The following is a 20,488-nucleotide window of genomic DNA, read 5'->3' as shown; positions in this document are numbered from 1 at the left end:
ATGACAATCAGGTACAGTTTATGAGTAGCTCTATCTACATCCCTTCACATATAGCAAAGTTAATTATTGGAAATTAATATTCAGGGGGTCTATTACACCTATGGTCATTATGCTAGGCTCTTCAAAGGAGAGAAACCTTCTCCAATGGCCCCTCTGTGACTGTGGTTTATTACCTCAATGATTCTGTTGCTTGTTGTAACCCAATATGTATGTTAGTATACCTTAAGGAATAGGTTGTCGTCCGATTTATTAGTTGGAGTACCTTACATCTTTCAATGGTAGGGAAAATTTTATATTGACATATCCAGAGTTTTTATTGAAGTTATATTAGTCCTATCTATCAGAGATATGCTAGAAAATCTATAACTCCCACCAAAATGTTGCCCATGTGAGCAATTCAGTTTATGAAGTGCAATCTTCTAAGGCAGGCTTAGGGCCCTGCGATTCATTTTTCAACCTATGTGATGTTTAATGATTTTGTCAAAATAAAAACTAATACACAGTTCTACGTCCATCATCAAATTATGCCATCCAATTTATAGCTTGCACTATGAAAAACGACTTCAGATATGGAAGTCTGAGGGCTAGGAAATAGCTCCAATCTATGTAATTCTCCATCCTTTTTTGACACAGATATTTGGAGTGGGTGAAAAGTTATTTGGCTTATAATTGGGAAATTTTCAGAACAGAGTAATGACATTGTTTTACTACGTGTAGGTATCTATTTAGGATATACTTTGGGGCCAAAAAAAAGCCTATATAAAACAAGAGGGGAAAGGGTGAAAGGTCCTTACCATCTTGTTTAAATCCATCTTGAATCCGCTTTTCTAAACTGCTAAACAGTAATTTCCAAACACATTTATTTTTCTTAACCATCATAGTCAGAATATCAAGCAGCATTTTTGCAAGCTATTTGTGTGTGTGTGTGTGTGTGTGTGTGTGTGTGTGTTCGGTGTGAGCACGTACACACCCAGGCATTATAGAAAGCTAGATATAATTCATATTCAGTTTCCATCTGCTTTTTACATGTTGTTTTCTTAAGAATTAGTTGGTGTTAAATAAGGTCAAGAAAGGTAAAACTTTAGTAATAAAAAAAGACAAATAATGTGGTTTCCTCTTTGGAGGATATTATTTCTGCAAATGCAGTGTATATTTGTTATTTAGATAGTGGTATTCATAAAACAGTCCTTATGATGAGTCCAGTGTGCTCTCACATTCCACAGGTGATAGATAGCAACCTTACTTTCTATGTATGATTAAATTTCTGAGATTCTTTTATTTCCTTCACCCACAGGGTGAGGTATTTAATATCTGCCAATTATCTTTCCAAGATCCTAAATCTGAGCAAGGCTCTGCAGGGTTTCTGGGCATGAGAGCCTTTGTGTCCCCCATTTCTTGTTTTTAAGGAATAAGCTTCAGCCTCCATGACCTTCCCTGAGTTCCAAAGATTAGGTTCAAACATTGCCCATCAGGAAAGGGAGTGGATGCCGAGACCAGAGAGGAGCAGTCAAGAAACAACAGGGCAGCCTTGGGGTAGAGCCCTGGCTCCCCACCAAGGGATACACATAACAATATCTTTGAGCTCTTCTGCAGAACTAAATCCCCCAAAAGTGAAAGATGTTAACTACTTGATGAAGCATTCTTCATTCCAGAAAGAAGGACCATCAGAACCTGTCTGAGGGCCACTAAATATCAGCTTTGAAGAATGCAAGCTTGCACCTGCCCTTTTCTTCAGTGCTATTTTCCACTTCCAATCTCTGAGACTATCTCCTGTTCTCTCCCAAAGGAGGACATAGTCTTTAAGGCATTAGGCTTCTGTGGCTTCCTTTGCCTGGCAAAGCAGTAAAAGCCATCTTTTTCCTCCACCCAAAACTCTGTCTCTGTGTTTCTACTCGACACCGGTGAACAGAGGCTGAGGTTTGGCAACAATCCCTTTACATTACTGTTTTTTGTGTACCACTCTGAGACATGCAGAAATTTAGACCTACTCCGTGAACCCCTAGAGGTATTAAACAGAGTTCAGTTGAAAGGCAGTGGCATATATGTTGAGATGCCTTCTGACCACACATGAAGACATTTTTATTTCAATATTTTGAGAAAGCAAATAAAGTGCAGAATGATTTACCAACTAGCCCAGGGCCTCATGGTTAATTGGTTGAGAGTTTAGACTCGTACTCAGGCTTGCCAGATTCAGAGGCGTCTGTTCTTTATAGAACATCACACAGTCCCTGGAAGCTGCAGAATTCCAACAGCAATGGGGTAAAATCACAGACACAGATTTAGCATTTATCATCAGAATGCCCAGCATAAAACATCTGATCCCCTTTTGCAGGCAAGACCCTGTCCTATATCATTTTGCCTTTTTCGCACACACACAGCACATGACTCAAAAAAGAAGGCTAATAAAGGGAATGGAATTTACCCTTTCAATGACAGGTCTGTTCCTGGATTGTGTAGAACAGATTCACTTCTAACACCATCTTAACCAAAACGTTTACTTCTGGTAACTAGTCAGAGTTTATCTGGAGAAAGTAGATAAGTATTACAAGTAGCGTCTTAGGATTTTGTCATATAGTGTGGCTTAAGCAGGATGAAATGTTGGGAACTCTGGGATATAAAAGCTGCAACACAAATGAATAAAGACCAGAGGGTTTCATAATAGAAGTGCTGAAAAAAAAAAAAAAAAAAAAGGTCACCCATTCAAGTCAAATACAACAAAGGACAAATAACAAATGGATGCCCCGCACAGGCTGAGGACAACTCCAGAGGAGTCTGGTGTGAAAGGGAAAGGCTACAGAATATAAGTCACAACAAAATATTTATACTTTTCCACTATATTCCTGCTCCAAAGATTTCAGCTCCATGGGTATTAAAAACATACTTTCCTAGAATTAGATCACTTCACCAACAGTATGAGATATACGCAAAATTATTTTAGATGGTAGATGGATGCTGAAACTCAATGCAGTGGGACAGCTGAGAAATCTACTTTTCCTTTCTTTCTCATGTATTCTGATTACATTAACGAAAGAAGTCTCCAGTTTTATATTAACCTGTCTTTAACAGCTTAGTAACACTTGCTAATTTATCTTCTGTCGTCATATAGTTTCCTTTTAAGATACATTTATTTACATTAAAAAGGGAGTCAGTGTAAAGGAAAATAGAAACTTTTATGCAAATATGGTGAACACCACGGTAGTGTTTAGTGTAATACAACTACTGAATTTGAGAAAGAGTAGGGCCAAGCATGTGAATCCATTAGCAAAACCTAAAGACTAGTCTGTCCCTGGTCATCTCAGAGATTTGTGGGAGGAACTCACATTGGAGGGTCAAACCTAAGGGCCAGAGGAGGCAAGAAATAACAGGTTTGCATTGACATAATTCCTGATCATCCACTGAGTTAATAACAAGCCCTGGATATAAAGATGAAGGAGATTAAATGCCTGACCATCCCTCTCCCCAGCATTGTAGGAGGTTTGTTCTTTGTTCTCAGAGAAATTTTTTGTAGCAAGTCTTTCTTGGATCGTTCTAACACTACAAACATCTGCCAACTACAGACTGCCTTTTTATACCAAAAAGTCATATACAGGACCTCTAATCACTCTTTCCATAGTGTATGCCAGATAAGCATCTCTCTTAGAATGTCTTCATCTGAAACAGTCTCAGTTCTTCATCTAAAAGTCTCCTTTCCTTCCATCATTTCTCAGTTTTACGTTCACCACCCTGATACCCCATCACCAAAGGAATTCCAAGTTGCCCCTATTTTTAAAGTATTACAACCAGAATTGAATTCACTATTTTAGGTCTACCTATATTATTTTAGGGATCAGTAAAACAGGCACTATCAACTCAGGGCCAAAACAGAAAATTCTCTCTACTTTTGTTTCATCCCATGATCGCACTAGCTTTGTGTATTCTATTGATGACTTTGAATGAAATTATTGTTACTTGCTAAAAGTGTGAATACTGAATGCCTCTCAAGTAATTATTTTTTTTCTTTTAAGTTTATGAGTTTACATAATTAGAAAACTAACAGAAAAATACCTTCACTGATAAACACACATTCTTTACCAATGTTCTCTACATTTCTTAGATAATTATAAAGATACCAAAAAAGGGGGCCACTCCATTAATAAAATATTATATTTATTGGTTATATGGCTTTCTATTTTAAATTAGAATGGTTTTGAAGACTTCACACAGCCTGAGAGAGAGATTTAAGTTTCTTTATACCAATTCCTTTCTCTCTAAACTACATGTACGTGAAGATGTCACTTTGTTGTTTACATGTATGTGAAAATGTTATGTATGTGAAGATGTCATTTTGTTGCTAGTGAGGCAGGGGAGAGGGAGTAAAACTTTGGAAGAGAAATCACTTGTTGTTGTAGCATTTACCTGTGGTCGTGATATATTTCTCCAATATTATCAGTGGCAGAGGACTATAGATTAGTTCCTGAACTAAACCTTATAATGTACAGAAATGTAATTTTCTATCCTATAGATAAAGACCACATTCCATCTTTTTCAACTAGGCTTTTATTTATAAAGGACTGTAAGTGGATACTAGTCCTAGAAAGCAGTGTCTTCATCCCAGAGATGCTGCTCAATTGGCAGAGCAAAAAAAAAAAAGCACACATATATTAAATATATGTAATTTACATATATTAATTATGCATGATTAAATTTACATATAAAATATATACATATATATTATTTAACGTAGATAGGCATTCAAAGTCATTCTGTCTCCCTGTGCTTCGACCAAGATTAGGCCAGTCCTTCTCCAACTTTAATTTGCACCCAAACACCTGAGGATCTTGTTAAATGGAGATGTGGATTTGCTGCCTCTGGGGTGATGCCCTTAGAATCTGCATTCCTAACAAACTTTTCTTAGGAGAAGCTTTGGTACTGGTGCACAGATCACACTTGATTGTAAAGGAATTTAGGGAAACCTGGCAGATTAGAAGTTTCCTACATTTGTTTCCAAGTGTATCTTTTTTATCAGTCTACTTTAGATTTCACTTACCCAATAAATACGTATGGAGCATCTGCAATGTTCCAGGCACTGCTTTAGCTGATAGGCATTCAACTAATTTTTCCCAGTGCCCCTTAGGCATATATTCAGAAAAGTAGGTTTCTCCTTTAAGGCCTCATTGGAGTGGGGCAAGCATTTCCAATATAGCTTTGACATAAAGGTTAAGAACAAGGACCTAGGGAATTAGAAAGACTTAATCTGAAAGCTGGCTCTGCCACTTCATCCCCTTGCCACCATGGGTAGATTAAGTTCTGAGCCTCAGTTTTCTCATCTATGATGAATTAAAAGAGGAATTAAAAGATATAATATTTTAAAGCATTAGTAGTATCTGACACGAATAATATATTTTTTTAAAATTCCAATTGTTATGATTCTTGCCCCAGTTCTGGCATTCACTGAGCCACAGGATAAGGCAGAACCTGCAGGCATAGCCATACTTAGAGATAATCTGAGGGGGGCTGGGGCAGAGGAGGTCTAGTGGATGACAGTGTGGGCGATGCTAAAAATAGGTCCTTAGAGGTATTCACTTTCCCATTCCTGGGATCTTCACATGCATCAAAATAGCTTTTTTCTGTAATGACAAAAATGCCTATTTCTGAATTGAAGCCACTGGTTCAGAGAAGTCCACATTGTGTGCAAGCAATGGAAAGAGACATGCAGGAAAAGGGTCAAGAAGAATACCAGATCATCTAATGATGCTGCACAGTGTATCTGGCTCCAGGAGTACAGGGGACTTTCTTTACTGTGGGTCAAATGCTGATGGGAGGGCAACCCTCAAGGGGCAAAGGGTAGTCATAATAGCAGAAGGCAGAATTAGGAAGAGGAAGGGAGAGAGGGGTAGGAACCCCATTACTAGGACAGGGGGAGAAAGGGACTTGGGAGATCAGCTCTCAGTCACAGTCGAGTTTCTGACCTACCAAGTCACCAGCCTGAAGATCCTAAAAGTTTTCTGGACTTGAGGAAAACTGGTCAAAGGGGAGGGAAGTGAGAGTTATTCTGCAGTGGAATGAATGGGGCAAGACATCTAAATTGCAGACTCGACACTTATGAAAATTGACCACTTGAATAAGGAAGCCCCTTGTTCTGTGCCAAGCTGCTTGCGTGCATGAGACATGTTCATTTTAAGGATTATTAAAACGCCATGGTGCTTAGACTGTAGGAGAGAGAAATATGTGGTTTGATCAGAGCACGGGGCGGGGTGGCGGGGGGGATTAGAACATGTGTCAAAAGAAATATCCATGTATTATTTCCGAGGGCAGTGAGAAATCAGTCTGGGGATAAGAACTGTGATCATTTCATATAATTCTGAAATGTCACTTCCTTATGTTATCATTTTGACATTATCCATCAAACTTCCCTTATTTATCAGAGTCTAATGAAAGAAGGAAGGAAGGGGAGGAAGGAGGGAAAGAAGGAGGGAGGGAAGGGAAGAAAGAAAGGAAGGAAGGAGGAAAAAGAAATAGAAACATAAGCTTGCCTGTCTAGGTGACCACAAGGAAGAAGAGTTAATAGACAGTACTCTGGTCTGATGCAAGTTTGGAAGGGTAGAAAAAGATGATGTAAGATTGAATGATCAAAGGATAGATAAATAAACTCTGGGGAAAGAAAAAATTAAGTCAGGTTAAACACTTGAGGCAGTAGGGAGAAGAACCAGAAGATGTATTAGACGTGATAAACGTGCTTGGCCATACAGAGGCTTTGTTGTTTTGAGATCTCCTGCTTCCACAGAGCGGAAACCCTTTCCTAAAGAGCTTGACAGACACAAAATCAGCAAGAAGGCCAAATATTCTTGGCCGCATCAATTAGCGATCCAAAAGCTAGACTAGGAAAAACTTGAATTTGTTAAAAAAAAAAAAATGCACGGTTGCTCTTGCCCTCATTTTCCTTTCTGATCGCACAGTGGAGGACAAGCATCTGAAGGAGTTCAGGAGACTGGCCACATGGTGAAATGTCAGAGCTCTTGGCAACCGTCAGCCTCCTAGAAGGTATGTCTCCCCCAGGCTCATTCATCTTACCACAACAATATCTTGTGTACACTGGCATTTTGGAAACTTCCCCATTACTGCTTTCTGATAATCACCCAAAGTGAATGACTGTTCCCTAGTGTGATTCTCCTGTGCCTTTTCTTGTCACCAGCTATGAATACACCAATAGTAAATGGGCGGAAAAATGGAAAAGGTGACTTTGCAGAGTTGCTTTTTTTGTCTCTCTCTCTCTTTTTGACTCTTTTGAAAATGTCGTGTCCTCAGTTGGAAACTTTGAGAGGTCATTTTACTTCCTGTATCCATATAATAAACCATGTCCAACTTTTTTTCATGGCTTCATCTGGGCTTGGTCCCAAACAAAGTAGAGAGAGGCGCACTGCTTTCATAGTAAATTGAGGTCCAGGGAAGACATGTGAATTGAATAAATGAGGTGAGGTAAAGACGTATCATTTGATTAGTATAATGCACTTGAATGCGCTGGCATAAGAACTGCCTCTTTTTTTGCTTTTTATTTTTACAGTCTACATTTTTAACACACCACCAAAGAAAATGTCATCCTAATTATAAAGAAGAAAGGTATAATCTAGAGAAGATGTCTGAAATGCAGTTTCATTAATGTATAAACAACTGTGTTTTATTTACTTTATTGCCTACGCTTTAAAATTTTATTTCTGAACTTCAGGCAGATTCTGTTTGTGTGAAAGAAAAGATTAGAGAAAAACCGACCTGGCAGCTTACCTAGTCTCTATGGTCACATCCAACGGTAACAGAACATCAAAATCAGAACCAATTTGTGCCATCAGGAATTCAGTTTTGATGGGCTAGACAAATTCAAACTTCTTTTTCTTGTCTCCTTGCCTTCCTTGGCAGTAGACACTGTCTCAGATCTTGAGAGATTTTTCCAACATCATATACTAAATAAAAACTTAATAGCCATAATGGTCTACCAAGTTAAAATGTAATAATTACAGTTTCCAAAGGAGACAAGCATTATGCTTTAGAATTGATATACAACTTTTGCTGTTGCTTTCCATTTTATCTGCTCAACAGTGGAAATAAATATTGGAATCCCATTGTGCAGGTAAAGGAAATAGAATTTCTTAAGGCCAAACAGGTACTAAGTAAAGAAACAAATTTTGAAACTCAACTCGTCTCATGAGTTAAAAGCTGTCTCCTGCATTATCTGGATCATTCTTTCAAAGAAGTGTCATAAAGAAGGTAGCTGAAGATAATTCTTTGCTTCTCATCTGTAGGATGAGGAAACCACCATGACAACAACAAGAAATAGGTTCATTCAACTAATGATGTTTTAAGGAGATTTAAATTTGGGTTGGTTTCATTTCAAGCCTTAGGTTCTTTCCCCTACATCATGGACAGAGATAAGTGTATTCCTCGTCAATGTGTTGAGGACTGGGAACACAAACCAGTCACAATGCAGTAGAATATACTGGTTAAAAGTGCCAAACAATTTTTTTTTTTTTTAAAGCGCCAATACTGGAATCATGTTTCCATAGTAAAATCACCATTTCCACAAGCTTGTCCTGGGGAGAGTTTACTCAATTCATCCACTTCGGCATTCTTGCCTTTACAGGGGAACTACATATAGATATTCTCTTATAAACAACCAGTAAAATACTGCATGCAAGCACTTGACATGGCATCTGGCACATAGTATACAGTCAATAAAAGTTTGCTATGAGATGCATGATCATTTCTATTCTTTCTGTTTTCCCTTCAGCATAGTCTAGAATCTGGCACTATTTAGGACTTCAATCAGCATTTTGATTCAACATCCCTCCTCTGAGGGCAATGTACCAACCATACTGTAACCCTAGAGAATCTGTAGCCCTGCCAATGTAAGATCTCAATGTCTGGAGGAGAAGCCCCGCATGACTAAGTGATGCTTGATGAGAGAAGTTTGTGTGAAAAGCAGAGACACATTTACCAAAAAGGGAATTAAGCTTAAGTTTTAGGCCTCTTCATCTGCACATAACCATTATTTCCAGAGAGTGCAATGCTATAGTCATATGGTCATATTTTAATAAAATTTACAAAGACATTTTAACTTCAATTAGTCAAATTTCAATTAGTCAAATTTCCATGCACAATTTTGTATTCTTTATTTTTTAGAAGGCTTCACTCACATGATAAAAACTTTAAGGCCTACAAAACATGATTACATCTCTTATAGAATATCTTCTAGACATATGCAATTTTTTTCTTTTTTTTTTTTTTGGCTGCACCTGTGGCACGAGGAAGTTCCCAGGCCAGGGATGGAACCCATGCCACAGAAGCAACCGGAGATGCTGTAGTGACAACACTGGATCCTTAACATGCTGAGCCACACAGGAACCTCCCAAACATGTACGAACTAGGCGTAGACCACTGTTTCTCTTCTTTGCAGCCCCTACCTTTATCTCACCCACCCCCTTGGGTTAGAGTTGAGGTGCCCCGTGGATATTTTGGTGATCCAGCTAATCTGAAACTGTGCTGATAACATGCAGATTTAGGAAAATATGCTTAATGTGGTTCAGATGTTCTGTGCGTGGTAGTTATTGCTAGCTGTCTCAGTTAAGGGATTTCCAAAGATTTACACTACTGATGGGGGTATGATGATGTAAATATATGCTCTAGACCCCAGAACTAGCATTATGTAACAAACGAAAAAAAAAAAAAAAAAAGATTTGAAATTTAAAGCTTAGCGGAATATTCTTCCAACCAACACACATGTAACTTTTTTGTTCTTTTAAAGGAATTGGTTCTCACTGAAGCCTAGTCAAACCACAGTTTTGTTTTTTTTTTTTTTATCCTATCTAGTATATACTTGGTAATCCGAGACCAGTAAATAAAAATAAACAATCAAACTCGCATAAAACGTAATAATCTAACACTGCCACAAGATTATGCAGGCAAATAATTTAGAGAACAAAAAGTTTTATGGGAGTGTTTCAAGAAGAGAACGAATTTAAAAACATCTTCTTCTGCATTATATGGTATTTGTTGTCTTCTTTCTTTTGCTTTTTAGGGCCACACCCCTGGCATATGGAAGTTCCCAGGCTAGGGGTCAAATAGGAGCTACAGCTGCAGGCCTACAACACAGCCACAGCAACACCAGATCTGAACTGGGTCTGTAACCTATACCACAGCTCACGGCAATGCTGGATCCCCGACACACTGAGCGAGACCAGGGATCGAACCTGCATCCTCATAGATTCTAGTCGGATTCGTTTCCACTGCATCACGAAGGAAACTCCCTGTTGTCCTTTTTTTTTCCACAACAGATTTATGCTTTACCCATTCTTAATAAATACTGTATTTCACAGAAATCTGCACTCTGAGTTTTGTATTTTTGATCTTAAAAGAGTCTCTGCTCAAGACCTACAGAACATGACTACACCATTTGTAGAATATCTTCCAAACCTGAATATAGAAATTAAGCTAAGTCTTTTCAAGTTATTGAGGGAAAAGTCTTGCTCAAGCAACATAAAGTAGAATAGATTAAGACAGAAAAGGTAAAGTAGAGGAACGAGAGAGTCGTGTTACATGTTCATTTGACTCTTTTTTCTTTCCTTTCAGGCCCTTTGAGCAATTTCACCTGAGGCTATATTGCAGAGCTTGCAAGCCAAAAGAACGAATATCCTCTCATGATTTGTCAAAGCTACCAGGGGGGCTTTTTGGAAGAAAGAAACTGTATAAAGAACAAACAAATAAATACAGAGACCTGAAGAGGCATCATAAGAATTCAAAAAGGGGTTGAAAAAGAAGCAATAAAGAGAACCTACTGGGAATAGAGACTGGAAATGTTTCCACTGCTTAGACAAATGCTTCTTTCTGTTGATCCACCACCATCTTCATGTGTTGCAATCACCTTTATTTATTTTTACATTTTCAATTATAAATTTCTGCAGTAAATGTGCATTACCTGGCAAATATGTTCCAGAATCTGAGCTATGTGTTGGAATAGAAGGTGGAACAAAAACATAGGCCCCACGTGGAAAACATAGCTAGTGTGAGAGATGACCAAAATCATGCGCAGATCACATAGACATCAATCCCAACACTGATAGGTGCTACAAAAGAGTAGTGTAATACAGGAGGATGTGACCTAGTCACAGATACCAAATCTCCTCGAGTGTATAATATTTGAACTACTTTCTGATGTATGAGTTAAGCAAGGAAACAAAAGTTAGGGATGGGTGTAGGATGAGAGGGAACGAACATTTCAATAAGAAGAAAACCGTATGGGCCAAGTCACATATTATGAGGGAACATGAGAGAACAAGTTAATCTGTATTTTTAGAAAAGTGATTTTTGTAGAAGATATACTGTATAAGGTGGATGAGTCTCATCGCCATCACTGTTTCCATCCTTTTTCCACAATCACTAAAACCACTTCTTTTTTTTTTTTTTTTGTCTTTTGTCTTTTTAGGGCTGTACCCGCGGCATGTGGAGGTTCCCAGGGTAGGGGTCTAATTGGAGTTACAGCTGCCGGCCTACCCAACAGCCACAGCAACGCAAGGTCTGACCTACATCTGTGACCTACACCACAGCTCACAGAAATTCCAGATCCTTAACCTGCCCAGTGAGGCCAGGGATCGAACCCACAATCTCATGGTTCCTAGTCAGATTCATGTCCGCTGTGCCATGATGGGAACTCCCTAAAACCACTTCTACAACCACCAATTTCATCCCTGTGTGCCAGGTACTATACTAGTCATTTAAAATACATTTTCTCATTTAATCCTTATGCAAACCTATGTTCATTCATCTGGTCACTCATTCATTCATCAATTCGTTTCTTTAATATATTTTTGTTAAATACCTAATCTGTAGGAGATACTCTGATGGTTAAGAGATATTTGGTATTTAACAAAGCAGATGTAGATGCTACCCTAATGGAGTATTAGTTGTAATTAAATATTGACTTGCTATATGCTCCTTGTTATTTTTTATACTTCATTTGACTCCATGTTCTGAAATTAATTCTTATTTAGCAGTTCATCCCTGAACAATGTCTCAAACTGGCTAGTAAGGACAAACACAAGTCACACTTGGGAAGAGAAAAGAGAGCATCAGGAGAGACTGGAGCTGGCTGAGAGAGTCTTCCTGGACCCAGGGATGCTTGAGGGTGAGTGTGGACCCTCACAGGTGTCCATGGGCTTTGCCACATGAAATGTATCATACATGCGCCTAGTTCCCCATCCACCATCTGATGATCTGAAATGCTATGCCCTGGCTGGGGGTGGGGTGTTGGGAAGTTGAGTCAGGTATTTCCCTTTCTTCCAAGGGAAGACAACCAACAACAGATCCAAAGATCTTTAAACCTCCATATGGTAGCTCTTTCTTTAGTTTTTTTTTTTTTTTTTAAGGAACTTCCACACTATTCTCCATTGGCTGCACCTATTTATATTCCCACTAACAGTATAGGAGGGTTTGCTTTTCTCCTCACCCTCTAAAGCATTAACTATTTATAGACATTTTGGTGATGGCATTCTTACTGGTGTGAGGCAATACCTCACTGTACTTTTGATTCGCATTTCTCTAATAATTAACAATATTGATTATGTTTCCAGATGCCTGTTAGCCAGCTACGTCTTCCCTGAAAAAATGTCTATTTAGGTCTTCTGCCCATTTTTTGATTTTTTTTCTTTATAGGGCCACACCTGCAGCACATGGAAGTTCCCAGGCTAGGGGTTGAATCAGAGCTACAGATGCCAGCCTATGGCTCAGTCACAGCAACACAGAACCTGAACCACGTCTGCAACCTATACCACAGCTCAGGGCAACAGTGGATCCTTAACCCACTGAGCGAGGCCAGGGATTGAACCCACAGACTCATGGATCCTAGTTGGGTTTGTTACCACTAAGCCATTATGGAAACTCCTGGATGTTTATTTTTTGATATTCAGCAGGTTTGTTTGTTTTTTGATATTTAGCTGTATAAGGTGTTTATCTATTTGGGAAATTAAGCTCTTGTTGTTGCATCATTTGCAAATATTTTCTCCTGTTTTGTAGGTTGTCTTTTCATATTTTTATGGTTTCCTTTGCCATGAAAAAGCTTTTAGGTTTAATTAGGTCCCAATCTTTATTTTTGTTTTTATTTCTATTACTCTAGGAGATGGATCCAAAAAGATATTCTTGAAATTTATGTGAAAGAGTGTTCTGCCTATGTTTTCCTCTAGGGGTATTATATCATTTGGACCTACACTTAGGTCTTTAATCCATTTTAAGTTTGTCTTTGTATGATGTTAGAGATGTTCTAATTTCATTCTTTTACATGTAGTTCTCCAGTTTTCCCAGAACCACTTATTCAGCACTCATTTATGATTAAAAAAAAACCTCTTTAGAAAACTGTCATAGAGGGAATCTACTTCGACACAATAAAGTCCAAAAACAACAAACCAACAGCTAACATCAAACTCAATGGTAAAAAGCTGAAAGCATTTACTCTAAGATCAGGACAACACAAGGATGTACACTTCTACCACTTTTATTGAACATCGTTTTGGAAGACCTAGCCACAGCAATCAGGGAAGAAAAAGAAATAAAATAATCCAAGTTGGAAAAGAAGTAGTAAAACTGTCACCATTTGCAGATAACTTGATACTATAAATGGTAAGTCCTAAAGATACTACATGCAAACTACTAGAGCTTATCAATGAATTCAGTGAAGTTGCAGTATAAAAAATTAACACAGAGACATCTCATGCACTTCTATACACTATCAATGAAAGATCAGAAAGAAAACTTAAGGAAACAATCCCATTTACCATTGCATCAAAAAGAATAAAATACATGGGAAAATGCTTACTTAAGGAGTCAAAAGACTTTTACTCTGAAAATTATAAGACACTGATGAGAGAAATCAAAGAGGACATAAACAGATGGAAAGATGTACCATGTTGTTCGATTGGAAGGCTCAATAATATCAAAATGACATATACTATCCAAGACAATCTACAGATTCAATGCAATCCCTATCAAATTATCAATGATATTTTTCATAGGAATACAATAAAAAAATTTTAAAATTTCTATGGGAAACACAAAGGACTCTGAATAGACAAAGCAATCTTGATAAAGAAAAACTGAGCTGGAGGAATCAAGCTCCATTACTTCAGAATATACTACAAAGCTAAAGTCATCAAAACAGTATGATAAAAAGAATGAAATAATGTCATTTGCAGCAACATGGATACAACTAGAGATTATCACATTAAGTGAAGTAAGTCAAAAAGAGAAGTACCATTCGATATCTTATATGTGGAATCTAAAATATGGCACAAATGAACCTGTCTGAAAAAAAGTAACAGACTCACAGATATAGAGAATAGACTTGTGGTTGCCAAAGGAGATGGGGGAAGGACTGGGATGCATTGGAAATTTGAGGAGTTTTGATTGGTTTTAGATACAATAGATATAAACTATTATATTTTGAATGGGTAAGGAATGAGACCCTAAGCAATGAGACCCTGTATCCAATCTCTTGGGACAGATAATGACAGAAGATAGTATAAGAAAAAAATGTATATATATGTATGACTGGGCTACTTTGCTGTACAGCAAAAATTGGCACAACACTGTAAATCAACTATGCATTAATAAAAACAAAACTAAACCAAACCAAAACCCCCAAAAAAGCAGTATGGTAGTGGGACAAAAACAGGAAGATGGATCAGTGGAACAGGATCAAAAGCCCAGAAACAAACCTGTGCACCTATGGTCAATTAATTTACAAAAAAAAGGAGGCAAGAATATCTGATGGAGTATCATACTGTTTTCTTTACTATAGTCTGTAATATAGTTTGAAGTCAGGAAGTGTGGTACCTCTAGCTTAGTTCTTCTTATCAAAGTTGTTTTGTCTATGTGGGGTCTTTTGAGGATCCATATACATTTTAGGGTTTTTTTCCTAAGCTTTTTTTTTTCCCAAAAAGAGCAATATAACTTTAAAATAAAGTAAAAAACCTATATGAATGTACTGTTTTCTTGGTTTAAACACTGTCCTTGACTTCCATTCACAAAGCTTAAACAAAGATGCTTCCTGTTTGAGTGTCCGATTTTTGTTTAGCTTTAATTCCTCCTATTTCTCTCCTTACTCTAACATGCTAAGATTGAGCAATTAACAATGTGTATAGGTGCTTAAACCCACCTTGTCAGTCCAGGTCAGTTTCAAATATTTGTTCATGATGTTCCTCATCTTTTCAATGTTCTTCTTCCTCTGTATACGTCTAAAAGCAAGGATAGAGTCAGAGTCAGACTCAGCAGTCAACTATTCTAGAAACAGGCTGCCTACCCCCCAAGAAATATTATGTTCTTTTTACGCCATAATACCCATGTATTTATTTATTTACTTTCGAGCTCACTGTTTCTATCAGCTCTATTTGACCTACCAGTCTTCTTCACTGTCTTAAAAATCTTCTTAGGGCATGAGCCATATACACTTTGTGTTCATAGGGTTACCATTATGCTTAATCCATTGTAGGTATTCATTTGGTGCTAAATTATTTAAGCTCTGTCAATAGGATATTGTTTAGCAGTTAAATCTCTCTGTCTGAAGGACAGATAATACACTGTAAAAAAAGTTTTGTTTTTTTTTTTTTCATGACAAACTCCATATAAATGAATCAGGCCATATTTTTAACGGTTGAACAGAGAAACAAAGAAATGTCTCTGCCTGTAGGCCATTCTGATGTTGGAATCTTCTTACCAGCAGAGTTCCCAATTAACATTCAAGAAAAGCTGTTTGGTTTGGACAGTCATGTCAATGAAATGATTTGTTTTGGAAAGGAATAGCATTTAACTCTACAGAGATAGAAACAGACACAAGACAAGAGAATAAAAAAGAAGTTTTCTTTTTTTCTGTTCAGTTTTGAATATGAAATATACATCAAGGGTAGTTCTTGAGGTCTGTTTTTCTCCCTGTATAGCTGTTATGCCCATTAGGTACCCATGAAAACAAACAGGATGAATAACCAAAATAATGCAGAAACTCTTGGGACAAACCCAAGTGTCTAGCAAACATACATTTAAATAACACATTTTATATAACATGTATGCTGTTATTAATCTGATATTTTATGAATATAAATAAATCAATATAAATACATAAATGTGTGTGCTTCCAAGGTGACAGGTACCAGACCAATGAATTTATAAACAAATGCTCATTTACTTCTCCCAATAAACTTGTAAGGTCAACATTTTTATTTCACCGATGTGAAAATTCAAGCTCACAGAGAGACTAAATGATTTAAATCTTGCTTTTCTTGGTTCTACTAAATAATAACAACCACAAAAATAATATCAATAAAACAATTACAAAGCACAATGAAAAATTCTCACCTCTACCCTATTTCTCAAACTTATCCCCATTTGAGAAAGGATAAGAGAACATAGGCACAATGACCAAGAGTTATCCTGCTTTCACATCGTGGAATTGGAGTTGTAAGCTGGGCAGTCTTTCTAAAGAACTCTAGTTCCTAATACGTATTCAGAATCATTCACATGTGTAATAGCATGTATGTCATATTCATAAGCTTACATACACCCAGGTAAATATCAACTAAGAATTAAATATGAACATGCTGCAGACCATGTGCTAAAGAACTGTTATATCTATGATGAAAGAGCAGGGGTGGGGAGTTCCCATTGTGGCTCGGTGGAAACAAACCCGACTAGTATCCATGAGAATGTGGGTTTGATCCCTGGCCCTGACCCTGCTCAGCAGGTTAAGGATCTGGCGTTGCCATGAGCTGTGGTGTAGGTCATAGAAGTGGCTCAGATCTGGTATTCCTGTGGCTGTGGTGTAGGCCAGCAGCTGTAGATCCAATTTGACTTCTAGCCTGGGAATTTCCATACGCCTCAGGTGCAGCCCTAAAAAAAAAAAAAAAGAAAAGAAAAAAAAAGGCAGGTGTGAACATCAGTCCTGAGAAGTTTCACTACATTCCTGTAACAACCCTGCCATGTCAAAACTCTAGTGCCATAGCTCTTTGAAAGTAAGAGAATGAACGTACCTACGTTCTATTTGAGGTGAGGTAACCCAGATCCTCTTGTTTTTAATATGAGACCTTCTTACGTGGCACATTGTTAGTACATACACGGATGTGATTGAGTGGACATGCAGAGGGAGTAGGATGATGGCTATTACAGCTGGGTTTCTGCTGGACTTAATGTCCTAGACACTTTACATTCATTATGGTTTTATTTCTTGAATACTACATCAGTGAATTAGGAACTCATGTTCCCATTTTAAAGATAAAGAGTTCAATTATTGGAAGTTTAATTGACTTCCAAAATCAGTTGAGTTCTATAGATTAAAAAAACCAGAAATATATAACTAACATTTTTTTTTCCCTTTTTCTTTTTCAGCTGTACCAGCAGCATATGGACGTTCCCAAACTTGGGGTTGAATCTGAGCTGCAGCTGTGACCTACACCATAGCTGCAGCAACACTTAATCCACTGTGCCACAGCAGAAACTCCCATAACTAATATTTTTCTTATAGCTACTAAGTTATATTATTCACCGTTCTTCCTATGTGTCTGATTTATGAGGCACTTATGTTCATGTGAATGCACCCAAGAACGCTATTGGTCCAAAACACAAAGTTAAGTATATGGAAGAGATGATTTACTACACCTATACCTTCTTTTTTTTTTTTTCACCAAGATGATTTTTATTTGTACCTTAGATAAAAGAAAACCATAGGAGAGTTTCTTGGCATTGATTGTGCCTTTAGAATCAGAACCATTCATTTTGGGATTATTAACATGCTATTTTTATTATGCCTGTGTTTGTTAAGATGTGACTATAATTTTTATGCTAAGGTAAATGATGTCTCAAGAAGAAAACAGATCCAACCTAGCATTTGATATATTAAGTGGCACATAATCATTTCATTGAAGCTATGTTGCCCTGTTTATAATTACCATTAGTCTCCTAATGGCAGGTCTCTGTGGGGAAAAAAAGTAGTATTCTTAAACTACTAGTTGAAGAATAAAATTTAGAATAAATCACTGAATCAGTTAAGGCACCATGTGACAGAACAAAATTTATATATTTAGGAGAGTTGGAGTTGGTATGCAAAATTTTTTCCCATGTTTGAAAAAGACCTCTGTACAGTTACTGTCTGTTTGTTTTCTTTTTCCTGCTTGAAGTGGTTTAACAAATAAATCACTCTTTCTCTGTGGCTATACACACACGTACACACAACTGAAGCCTTTACTGAAATGTAACTTTTACAAAAACTTCAACTGTTCTTCATACAGTTTGCTCGTCTATCACAAACAGTGATACACTAGAGGGAAGACCACTGAATCACACAAGACTATTTACTCCTTTAAATAAACCGCTCAAGGCCATCAAACATTCCTGTTTGATTTTTATTTTCTGTTGTTTTGATTCTTATGTTCCTTTTCCATTTTATTTTATTTTATTTTTTTGGTTTTCTGGTCTGTTTCCATCCCATCAGCCATCTTTCCTTATCATTAAAGATATGACATAGTTCTCCTAGTATTCTCACTAACAAGGCTTGGAAATCAGAAAATCAAATCTGTCCTTTGAACGTACTGAAGGGATACTCATTGCATAGCTGCCATGTGAATGTACAGGAGACACAGTATTGAAGTAAAAGCAACTTGAAGTAGTATCTACATTTATAGAAAGAGAGTCATGTCTGAGAGGTAATTAATAAGAGAGCTTACACAAAGGAATAATAGCTACCATAAGTGGAAAAGGATAATGAGGCTATAAATACACATGGTAGAGGAAACAGACCTAGGTATGGAACTGTGTCTGAAGAAATCATTTTTATTAAAGTCTGGATTTATACACAGGTCATATATAATGCTTATAATTTTGAAGCCTATTTCCCAATACTTGGTCCAGATAACTGGGAAGCAGAGAATAGTTACCTCTTTTGTATAACCTTCTACTGCCTACTGCTCAGCACCATGGCAGTGGCTCGTCTTCTTTTTGTGTTTCCATATCTATGCCTGTCCTTTCTACCATTATTTTTTAAAATGATTTTAATTTTTTCCAGTATAGCTGGTTTACAGTGTTCTGTCAATTTTCTTTCTTTCTTTCTTTCTTTCTTTCTTTCTTTCTTTCTTTCTTTCTTTCTTTCTTTCTTTCTTTCTTTCCTTCCTTCCTTCCTTCCTTCCTTCCTTCCTTCCTTCCTTCCTTCCTTCCTTCTTTCTTTCTTTCCTCCTTTCCTCTACTTTCCTTTCCTTCCTTTCTTTCTTTCTTTCTTTCTTTTTTTTTAGGGCCGCACCCGCAGCACATGGAGGTTCCCAGGCTAGGGGTCCAATTGGAGCTATAGCCACCAGCCTACGCCAGAGCCACAGCAATGCAGGATCCGAGCTTGTCTGCAACCTATACCACAGCTCATGGCAACGCCGGATCCTTAACCCTCTGAGCAAGGCCAGGGATCGAACCCACAACCTCATGGTTACTAGTCAGGTTCCTTAACCACTGAGCCACAACGGGAACTCCCGCAATTTTCTACTGTACAGCAAAGTGACTCAGTCACACATACACATATACATTCTTTTTCTCACATTATCCTCCATCATGCGCCATCATAAATGACTAGATATAGTTTCCAGTGCTATACAACAGGATCTCATTGCTTATCCATTCCAAAGGCAATAGTTCACATCTATTACAATTACTTATTGACAAATATACATTCCGTAATTGATACTCTCTATTTGGTTGATAAGAATTATTTTTTGGATATACATATATATATAATAATAATGTAACTGCTATAAAGATAAACAAAGACCACAAAATCAAGTTTACTTTTCTCCTCTCTATTTTTCTCTTGTTTTTTTCCAGTGAAAAAAGAGTATGTAGCCATTACGAGTGAAGGTCCTAGAGACAACATGGCTGGATAGAAGGCTTGCCTCCAATAAGTAGAATTTGTGTGAATTTGGACATTTACTTAATTTCTTGGTGCATGGGTTTCCCTATTTACAAAGAAGAGATACAAGTTGCATCTTTGTTATTGTGTTGTTGGGATAAAATGAAAAGACTCCTGTTTTACACATATCAGCCATCATCACCGATGGGAATACAGCAGGGTAGCTGGATCATGTTAGTTTTTATTGTGCCTATGATGGGTTTAGATAGATAGCCTCCTCTAATTCTTTACTGGGTATTCTTTCTTAGGTGGTTTCATTATCAGATTTGGCAGAAGCTTCTTGATACTAGAGGCATCATCTTCTTTGTAAAATCACAGGCATCCCTCAGAAACTTAAGACTATGACAGACTCTTCCACTCACTCTCTTTCACTTTTCTGAGTATTACTTCACTTTAGGAGTCAGTTCATATGATCCAGTGGTCAAGGAACTTAGTTCAGGTATAACATCCTCCTTCTGGAGTCACTTCGGGTGGTAAATACACAAAGTAGTCTCAAGGGAACAGAAATCACACCCATGCGGACAACTCTCCCACAAATGACCT

At 37.5% G+C, this 20,488-nt stretch overlaps 1 protein-coding gene across 14 annotated transcripts in view; it reads right to left on the bottom strand.

Annotated features, from left to right (window-relative positions):
- LOC146402252 (uncharacterized) overlaps window positions 1-20,488 on the bottom strand; it is a 1,625,488-nt gene that overhangs the window by 90,989 nt on the left and 1,514,011 nt on the right. For 7 of the 14 annotated variants that reach the window (XR_014805638.1, XR_014805639.1, XR_014805648.1 and 4 more), the window contains one exon: window positions 15,170-15,248. Coding sequence is in view for 4 of the 14 variants with exons in the window: in XM_084959869.1 (XP_084815995.1) it covers window positions 15,170-15,248 (79 nt within the window). In the remaining 10 variants the exon portion in view is untranslated. Of the gene's footprint in view, window positions 1-13,027; window positions 15,249-20,488 lie in introns of those variants that run through there. The other 7 variants (XR_014805640.1, XR_014805644.1, XR_014805641.1 and 4 more) reach the window with 1 other exon arrangement.

Source organism: Sus scrofa, chromosome 6, assembly GCF_054392235.1.
Source record: "Sus scrofa isolate SSC_HxYL_T2T_F1_AM1 chromosome 6, Sscrofa_HxYL_maternal_Yorkshire_Landrace_v2.0, whole genome shotgun sequence".
Taxonomy (NCBI): domain Eukaryota; kingdom Metazoa; phylum Chordata; class Mammalia; order Artiodactyla; family Suidae; genus Sus; species Sus scrofa.
Note: the sequence above shows the minus strand (reverse complement) of the source record. Positions and strands in the feature narration are given on the sequence as shown.